This window comes from Lynx rufus, unplaced genomic scaffold, assembly GCF_022079265.1.
Source record: "Lynx rufus isolate CCGP_SWC_20201006 ecotype Redwood Valley unplaced genomic scaffold, mLynRuf1.p SCAF_28, whole genome shotgun sequence".
In the NCBI taxonomy this organism is placed as follows: domain Eukaryota; kingdom Metazoa; phylum Chordata; class Mammalia; order Carnivora; family Felidae; genus Lynx; species Lynx rufus.
In genome coordinates, this window is record NW_025814843.1 from 9,893,510 (window position 1) to 9,902,545 (window position 9,036).

General features: G+C 59.3%; 1 protein-coding gene across 1 annotated transcript; it reads right to left on the reverse strand.

The window, feature by feature from the left end:
• Window positions 1-254: 254 nt before the first annotated feature.
• Window positions 255-8,535, reverse strand: ARHGEF15 (Rho guanine nucleotide exchange factor 15). Its single transcript, XM_047090176.1, has 15 exons — window positions 7,929-8,535; window positions 7,047-7,379; window positions 6,741-6,795; window positions 5,474-5,532; window positions 5,158-5,369; window positions 4,879-5,039; window positions 4,545-4,697; window positions 4,317-4,446; window positions 2,974-3,048; window positions 2,759-2,851; window positions 2,512-2,672; window positions 2,253-2,405; window positions 2,015-2,097; window positions 1,800-1,904; window positions 255-406 (listed from the first exon to the last, which is right to left on the reverse strand). The coding sequence occupies exons 1-15, from the start codon at window positions 8,533-8,535 to the stop codon at window positions 255-257; spliced, it is 2,532 nt and encodes an 843-aa protein (XP_046946132.1).
• Window positions 8,536-9,036: the final 501 nt, after the last annotated feature.

Genomic DNA, 9,036 nt, shown 5'->3' on the forward strand with positions numbered 1-9,036 from the left:
GCAGGGATACTCATTGGCCAGGGGCTCAGCCAGCTCAGCACCCATTGGCTGCTCTGCACTAAGCCTCTTTCTCCATTGGCCGCTCACTCGAGCGTGTTCGTTGGCTGCTCTTTCCTGAAGCTCGGTCCCTATTGGTTGCCAATAGAGGTAGCGTTCCCACTGACAGCGAATCCAATGGGTAGGTGGGCTTTGCCCTCCCGGTGCCAAGCGCCAGATGTCCCAACCTGTGCACCACCGCTGCCGCCCTGCCTGCCTTAGGGTGGGGGAGCGCTGGGGGGGCCTGAAGAGGGCCCAACGGCCTCGAGGAGTCTCTGGTGCTGGCGAAGGTGCTTCCTCCTTTCGTGTTCCCCTGTGACTTCACACACCAGCTGGGCAGGGAAGGCCCCAGGAAAGCCCTTTAGCCAGCCTGGGAAAAGAGAGACAGGGGCCCAAGTGGAGCCAGGGCAGTGGACGGGACAGGAAGGAAAAGGAGGCCCGACGGGGTCTGATGCCTGAGGGTCACGGTGAATGTGGGGATGAGTGGAGAAGCCTGGAGCGGCAGTAGAAAGGCCATTTCATTAGAGGTGGAGACAGCAGCAGCAACAGAAGATGTGTGTCATTCCTGTCCAGCCCTGCTCATCTCTCATCAGTGCTGCTCATCTCACGCAAGGGAGAGCTGGAGTTCTTACGGGACCCGCACGGTCTGGTCCCCCTTACTTCTGTGACCTCATCTGTTTCTCTGGCCTTTTTTCACTCCGTCTACCACGCTGGCTGGCCTCCTTATGATTCTTCAAACACTGTGGCCACAGGGCCTTTGCACCGACTCCTGCCTTGGTCTGGGACACTCTTTTCCCAGACACCATGCGCCCAACTAAGTTCTTCACCTCTGTCAAGTCACTGCTCACACGGTGCCTCCTTGTGGAGGGGCACCTCGACCTCCTATTTATTTTTAAATTTTTTAAATGTTCATTTATTTTTGAGAGAGACAGAGAGGCAGAGCACGAGCAGTGGAGGGGCGGAGACAGAGGGAGACATAGAATCCCAACCAGGCTCCAGGCTCCGAGCTATCAGCACAGAGCCAGACCCGGGGCTTGAACTCATGAACTGTAAGATCGTGATCTGAGCCGAAGTCAGACACTTTACCGACTGAGGCACCCAGGCTCTCCTATTTTTACTTTTTTAAGCTTATTTATTTATTTTGAGAGAGAGAGAGAGAGAGCGCCAGCACCCTGTTGACCTATGTTAAATTGTAATCCTGGGGCACCTGGGTGTCTCAGTTGGTTAAGCGTCCAACTTTGGCTCAGGTCATGATCTCGCACATGGTTCATGAGTTCGAGCCCCGCATTGGGCTCTGTGTGGTCAGCTCAGAGCCTGGAGCCTGCTTCAGATTCTGTGTCTCCCTCTCTTTTTGCCCCTCCCCCACTCACTATTTTTCTCTTTTTCTCTCTCACTCTCTCTCAAAAATAAACATAATAAATAAATAAACATTAAAAAAAATTGTAATCCTATCCAACCCTGGGACCGCCTGACCCTGACTCTGTTCTACATGTGTTTTCCCACAACACTTATAACCCTCAGACACTGTATCATCTACTTTTTTTTTTTTTAAAGTAATTCCTACAGGGGGCACCTGGGTGGCTCAGTGGGTTAAGTGTCCAACTCTTGACTTCAGCTGGAGTCATGATCTATCAGTTTGTGGGTCTGAGCCCCACATCAGGATTCTCTCTCTTTCTGCCCTTCCTTCTCCCCTTTCTCTCTAAATAAATCCATAAACTTATTTTTTTTAATTCACCGAATGAATAAATAAAAGAATCTCTCACCTTCAGGGCTCTTGTGCAGGTGCCTGGGCAGAGCCCTGGACTCCAGACTTCGTGCCTCAGTCCTGGCCGGTGCAGAAGACTCTGAACACAGTTCCTGGGAACAGTCTGCTTGGGGGTGGGTGACACACAGTGGGATCAAGGCCCTTTGTAGCTTTTCCCCCATCTTCCCCTCTCAGCCTCACTTTCCCTTCCCTCGTCTCCCAGAGGACACTCACCACAGTCCTCATAGACGGTGTCCGGGGAGCAGGGAAGGGGGCCGGGGGTAGGAAAGGCTCCCAGCCAGCGCTGCATGTCTGATCTGGTAGGGACATAGGGAGGGGTCACGTTTGAACCAGGAGGTCCTTCTGAGGGACAGACAGGGGCCGTGGAGGACAGAGACTGAGGAAGAGGGTGGCGGGGCCTGACAATCCAAGTGAGGGTCCCAGGGTGTTTTCTGAAGGCGACACGACTCACAGGGAGGAGGCTTGGAGTAGCCGGTGGGTGGGGCGGCCCTGGTGGTTGCTGAGAAGGGAGAGGCGGAACGTAGGGGGTCCAGATGGGTCCGGAACCTGCTGGGCCTGGACCAGGGAGCGGTGGGCATAGTCCAGAACCTGCAGCCGCTGCCCGCTGCCCAGGGAAGAGGCAGTTCAGAGGGAGAATGGGGGATCCGGCTGGACCCCCAGCTCCCCGCCTCCCTACCCCAGCCTGGGCTCCCTCCCTCCCTGGGACCCACCTCTTGGGCTGAGTGATGAGCAGCAGGTCACTGAACAGTAGCAGGCAGAGGGGGGTGAAGCGGGGGCGCGAGGTAAAGAGCACACCCCCCCTCCGGCACCCTAACTCGGTCAGCTCCCCTTGCAACTCCAGGCGCCTGGACCAGGACACCAGGGGCAGGGCCTGTGGGGGAGCAGGGGGAGGTTCTGGCTTGTTGCCGCACTGCGGGGGGGGGGGGGGGCGGGGGGGGGGGCCGGGCAGGGGCTCACCTTGACTTTGTGAAAGCGCAGCCTCTGGGTGAGCCGGATCAGCTCCTCTGTCTGCTTCATGCGCCCCACCTCTGCACTGCAGCGCTCAATGATCTGGGGTCGGGGGAGCCGTGTCACCCACCCCTCCTTCCTTCCGCCCCAACCACCTGGTCGCCTGCCTCCCGATCCCCTATCCCCCCACACACACACACACACACAGCATCCCTCCTGCCCACCTTGCTGACGGCACCCAGGGCTTTCTGGGCATTCTCCTGGCGGCTGGACCCCTCCTCTGTCTGGCGCAGGATATTCTGGGGACAAGGAGGTAAGAGGGACTGGGCGCCCCGCTCTGCCGCCCTGGGATTCAGAGGGGCTGCTGTTCAGAGGACCCTACGTAGCTTGACAAACTGTTCTGGGTTCACCGGGCTGGGGAACCAACCTCAGGGAGGCAGACAGACCTCGCCACTCCCCATCTGCATTACCCTGAGCCCGTCATGTTACCTCTCTGGGCCTCAGTCTCCCCATCTGTCAAATGGGGACAATAATACCCACCCAGCAGACCAGAAGCACTGCTGTAACGATTCAACGAGGTAAATCTACGAAAAGTACTCCTTGGCCCGCAGTAAACACAAAAGAAGACAGCTACTATTTTCATCGTTAGCTCTTAGCGCAAACAATGCAGCCAAGTGGTTAAGAGCGCCCGGGCGTCCATTTTGCCGCTCTCAGTTATTCTCTGTATGACCTGGGGCAAGTTATGTAACCTCGCGGTGCCTCAGTTTCCTCATCCATAAAGTGGGGTCAGTAACACTTCCCACCTACAGTGGCCGGTAATGTGAAACAGGTAGACAACACTTAAAACCATGCCCAGGACAGAGCGCTCCACAGCCGTTTAGCTATTACGATTAGTATGATTATGGCACTGTCTACACCGGGGATATAGAAAGCTGAATACGATACGAAGAGGCTGATACCCTAGATGGGGCCTCTCACCGGGTCACCCACAGCAGGTGACCTGGTTTAGGGAGAAGTTCCTGCTTTGCAACAGAAGAGCGTTTCTGTGTCTCAACCTAACCCCCATCCCCGGTATCGCTCCGCCAAGGCGCCTTTTTAGACACGTTTTCCCCGCAGCGTCCTGCCCGCGTGGAATGTTAATGCCACAGATACGCTGCGCGTCTACCGACGTGCCCCCGCAAACACTGGACCAGTTAAGGTTGTTTTCACCCCCAAAGAGCTCATCCGTGCCTCGCTGGGAGTGCTATCACCCCCACTGGGGAGGCACGCGGCGGGAGACCTCAAAGGCCACTCCTCACGTTCCCCCCAGACCCAGGGACAGGAGGGGACCTGCCCAAGACCACTGGGCCAGCTAGTGGCCGAGCTAAGTGGCGAACCCGCGCGTCCAGCCAGGGGCTCCTTCGCGGCACCCAGACTGCTCCCAGGGACGGTCGGTCGGCTCCAGCCAGGCTGGGTGGGTCCTGAGTTGAGAAGCCGGGCAGGAGGGCCCCCCCCCCGCTGGGGGGGGGAGGGGGAGAGTGCTCCCGCGAGGGCCCTCCCCGCCCCTACCCCCGGGGGGCACAGGTACCTGCAGCAGCATGCGGAGCCTCGTGATTCGCTGAAAGGGCAGCAGCAGGAAGGACGGCAGCGGCAGCCGCTCGCACTTGGGGAGGCTTTGCAGGCGCCGCAGCTCGGCCGAGAAGCGCACGTTCGTGTCCCTGCGAAAGCGGTCCCCGCGGATGGCGGCGTCCACCTGGAGGCTCCGCCCCCGCCCCTGCTCCCCTCCCGTCCACCCCTCCCCGCCACGTGCACTCACATAAGGCGGCTGTAGGTCTCCTCCTGGTATTGCTGGTTCCGCACGTAATCCACGTACACCGAGAAGGGGCCCACGGCGTGGTCGTGCACCACGTCACACAGGTCGCTGATGTGGGGGGAAGAGCGCACACGGGACAGCAGCGTCCCTAGAAACCTGAGGGAGTCAGGGGAACACGCAATGGAGGTGGGGCACACAGCCAGGTCTCCCAGGAGTCCGAGCGAAGAGCTGGGCGCTATCTGGGCCCCTGGAAGGGAGGACCTGGGACAAGCAGAAAGCTAAGGGAGTGCTCAGCGGCCAGAGGCCCCGCTTGCTGTTCCGACAGGACCCCACTGACCGCTCGCTGACTCCCTGGACTCGCTGCACGTTGGAGAAGAGGGTGTGGTGGTCCCGGGGGGTGAGCGTGTCCCGGAGAGCCTGGCTCAGCACGAAGGTGTCAGTTAGCAGCCGCAGGGAGCGCAGGTAGGAGGCCTCGGAGGTCACCACCTCGAACAGGCTCTGAGGAGGAAGGGCAGGGCAGTGGGCGGAAAGCCCGGCTCCCCGCCAGTCCCGGACCCAGGTTCCACCCTCCTCCCCCCGCCCCGCGCCAGCCCTGCCGGACCCCAGGCGTGCCCACCTCCTGCATGCGCCTCTCCTGGGGGCTGAGGGTGTCCAGGAGGCCGCTGGCCCGCACAGCCGGCAGCTCCTGCCACAGCGTGTTGCGAGGTCCAGGGGGCCGTGCGAAGGTGGGAGCTTCGCCGGGGTTTGTTGGAGAGGGACACCCGTCCTCGCCGACCCCCCAGAGCTCCTCTGACAGCACAGCCGCTCGATAGTTCTGGTACAGGGGCTCTGGAGTACAGACCCAGCACATCAGGGAAGCCCAGCGCCCCAGAACCCTTCCCCACTGCTTGAAGGGGGGGCACAGAGGGGACCCCAGGTCCAGAGGCCCTCACCGTCCTGCAGGGGCAGCTCCCAGTTCTGTTCCTTCAGCAATTCCAGCCCCTCCTTGTCCCTGCGGAGAGAAACAGAGGGACTGCCCCAGAGCCACCACGATCACACACCCCCCAGGGGGCGCTATTCACATGCTAGTGTAAGGGAGTGTGCGATCCGCACACAGGTAGTGTGCAGGGACCCCGATGGAACCACAGACACAAAATTATTTATGCGGGGCTCCTGGGTGGCCCAGTCGGGGGACCGTCTGACTTTGGCTCAGGTCCCGATCTCCCGGTTTGTGGGTTCAAGCCCCGCATCGGGCTCTGTGCTGACAGCTCAGGGCCTGCTTGGGATCCTCTCTCTCTGCCCCTCCCCTGCTCTCTCTCTCTTGAAAAATAAACATTTTGTAAAAATTATTTATGTGCCTGTTGTATACGAGGCCCTGTACTGGGCAGGCCCCATCCATTCCTGCAATCTCAACTACTGGGTACCACACACTTCCAAGTCTCTCTCTCCAGAGCTCTCCAGATCGCTCAGGTGCGGATGGTTATCTGGTGTGTCCTATTTGTGTCTCAGTGAAATTCAGCATGATCAAACCCAGAATCGCACCTCCCTGCTCTGCCGCATTCAACCAAGTTAAACACCTAGGAGAATTCCTACCAGCAAGGGCTGAATAAGTGAGTGGGGCCTCACTAGCTCCGATAGGGGTGGTGAATCTAAAATGATTAATAGGGGTGCCCGGGTGGCTCAGCCGGTTAAGCATCTGACTCTTGATTTCGGCTCAGGTCACGATTTCATGATTCGTGGGTTTGAGCCCCGTATCGGGCTCTGTGCTGACAGTGCGGAGCCTGCTTGGGATTCTCTATCTCCTTCTCTTTCTCTGCCTCTCTCTCTCTCTCTCAAAATAAAATAAATGAATATTAAGATGATCAACAAACCCACATAACACAGGAGAGGCGTCCCTGGTGCTAAACAGATTTATAGACCATTGCAATAGAGGCTCAAGGTCCTGGAAGTAAACCAGAGCAATTGCTGTGGGCGGGGCTCTTTACCAATATCGCACTCAACAACTCTGAAGTAGCTGGTGTCTTATCCCCACCCACAGATGAGGACCCTGAGACCAGAAAGGTTAAGTGACTTGTCTGAGGCCACACAGCTGGTAAGGGACAGAACCGCTTGTCTCCAGAGCCCTAGACGTCCTTCCCCCACATGTGCAAAGATGAGATTTCGCTGGGCCTGAAGCTTAGCCTGCGCTGGGGTAGGGGTAAGGGTGTGGGGATTTGGTACCTGCCCTCCATAGATGCTGGAGGAGTGTCCTGACGAGCTTCATCAGGATTGTCCCCTGGAGAGAGAGCCCAGGGTCAAGAGAACAAATCTCCAGCGGACTCCTGACTCCAGCCCCCACCCCACCCCCACCCGCCAGCGGGAGACGCTCACTATAAAAACTACAACTCCAGTCAGCCCCAGAGCAGCAGCTGGTGGAGAACAAAGAGTCCTGAGCGGGTTGTGGGTGGTAGTTTTTCGGCTTTTACAAAGATCCACCTCCAGCCCTTCCCTTCCCCGCCCAGAGACGCGCTCACCCGGGCTCTGTACCTGTCGGGATTCCGTCTTCCGAGGGCGAATGGAGATCTGGCTGCGGGGGGTCCCCAGAAGCGGTGATGTCTGGCCTGACCCACGCTGGTTTGGGGGCTTTCAGGGGTGGCAAGAGTTTGCGTTCGGCAGTGGAGCGGTAGGACGTAAGGACCACTGGGGGGAGACTGAGGCTTGGAGGGCTGGGGCGGGAGCGGGAGGTCCTCAGTGGGGAGGCCCGGCAGAAAGCCCTGGGGCCATCCTCATAGCCCCCCACAGGTACCCAGCGGAGCTCCAGGCCAGGCCGGCCTATGTGGCAGACACAGGGGCAACAGGGAGGGCAGGCCAGGACAGCATCTGGGGGAGACAGGGGTGCCCTAAGGAGAAGGCCCTTGGGGCCTGGCCCCACCTTGCCTGGGCCTCCTCCCTCCCCCTAACCTACCAAGCAGTGGGACAAGGTGGTCCAGCCCCAGGCATCTTTACCTTCCCCACCCTGACTCTCCTCAAACCCCCCAAAAAAACATGGCAATCAGACTTTTCCCAACATGAAATCCATTTTTAAAAATGTAGCCCCTGGGGGTGCCTGAGTGACTCAGTCAGTTAAGAGTCTGACCGACTTCAGCTCACGTCATGATCTTGCAGGTTGTGAGTTCAAGCCCCGTGTCAGGCTCTGTGCTGACAGCTCGGAGCCTGGAGCCTGCTTCGGATTCTGTGTGTCCCTCCCTCTCTCTCTGTCCCACCCCCACCCACCCTGTGCTCTGTCTCTCTGTCTCTCAAAAATAAATATATCTTTAAAAAATGTAAAAAAAAAAAATTAAAAAAAAAAATATATATAGCCCCTGAAAGGACCCAGTCTTAAAGCACTAAAAACAAAGAAGCCCACCCAGGGCTCCACAATGCACTTACCCGGAGCGCCATTCTCCTGTGACCCGCTCCCGGCAAGGTTGCCCTGTGGAACCTCTCTCTCGCCATTCACATCCACTGCCCCATGGGCACCCGGCTCCAGGGCATCCCCAGCCTGGACCTTGCCTTCAGCCCCCCATTCAAACCTGCCAGCCAATCTCCGCACAGTGCCTGGGGCCGAGGCAGAGCCACCCTGGGCCAGGACCTCAGCCCTGGGGAGCATGGGCGGAGTGTGGGGTGACCCGGAGGGCTTGGGTGGGGGAACTGGAGACCGGGGAGCGGGCTCTGGGGTGACGGAGCGCCTGGACACTGGACTGGGGGTGCTGGAAGGCGAGTCTGGGGAAGTCTGGGAGTCGAGGCTGGCTTTAGAAGCCGAGGGGGGCAGAAGGGCAGGGGGCTTGAGGGCCGAGGCTGGGGGCTCCCAGGGGATGGGGGTGCACATCGGGGTTGGTGCATCATTGGAGGTGAGGGGAGCTTCTCGTGGAGAAGAGCCGTTGTGGTGGGGCCCTGGGGACTGGGCAGCCCTGGGGCGAGAAGGAGGACGGGGGCGGATGATCCGAGGGGGCTTCTGGGTAGGGGGTGTCGCTGCAGGAAGAGACTGAGCTGACATCTTCCTCTGGGCTCTTCAAAGGAGTGGGATACTCTTCTGGAGTCATCCCCTGAGGAAGAGGGAGGAAGAGACCCTTAATGCCCACCCCACCCCACCCCACCCACCCCCTTCCCCCGCCATGGGTAGACGGAGGCCTCCCAGCAGAAACTGCTTGCAAGCAAATGCGGACATGATTTCGGGGTGGGGGGGGGCGCGGGAGGGGGAAAGGCTAGTGCCCTCCCTCTGCTTCTTTCTCATCTCCACTGTCTTCCTCTCCTCACCTCTCACCCCTCCCAGCCTCCCAGCCTCCATTTCTCTCTGTCTTTTGGCTTCTGCTGCCACAGTCGGGCCACAGGGGGCAGTGAGGCCGGCGCGGGGGCGGCCAGCTGGAGACCCAGGTTGGGGGCCCCGGTACATCGCGCTTCTCCTATGGCCAGACGTGTCCGGCTGCAGAGCTGTGCGTGCGTGCGTGCGTGCGTGCGTGCGCCAGCGCGCGAGAGGTGTTGAGAACGCACGCTCCGT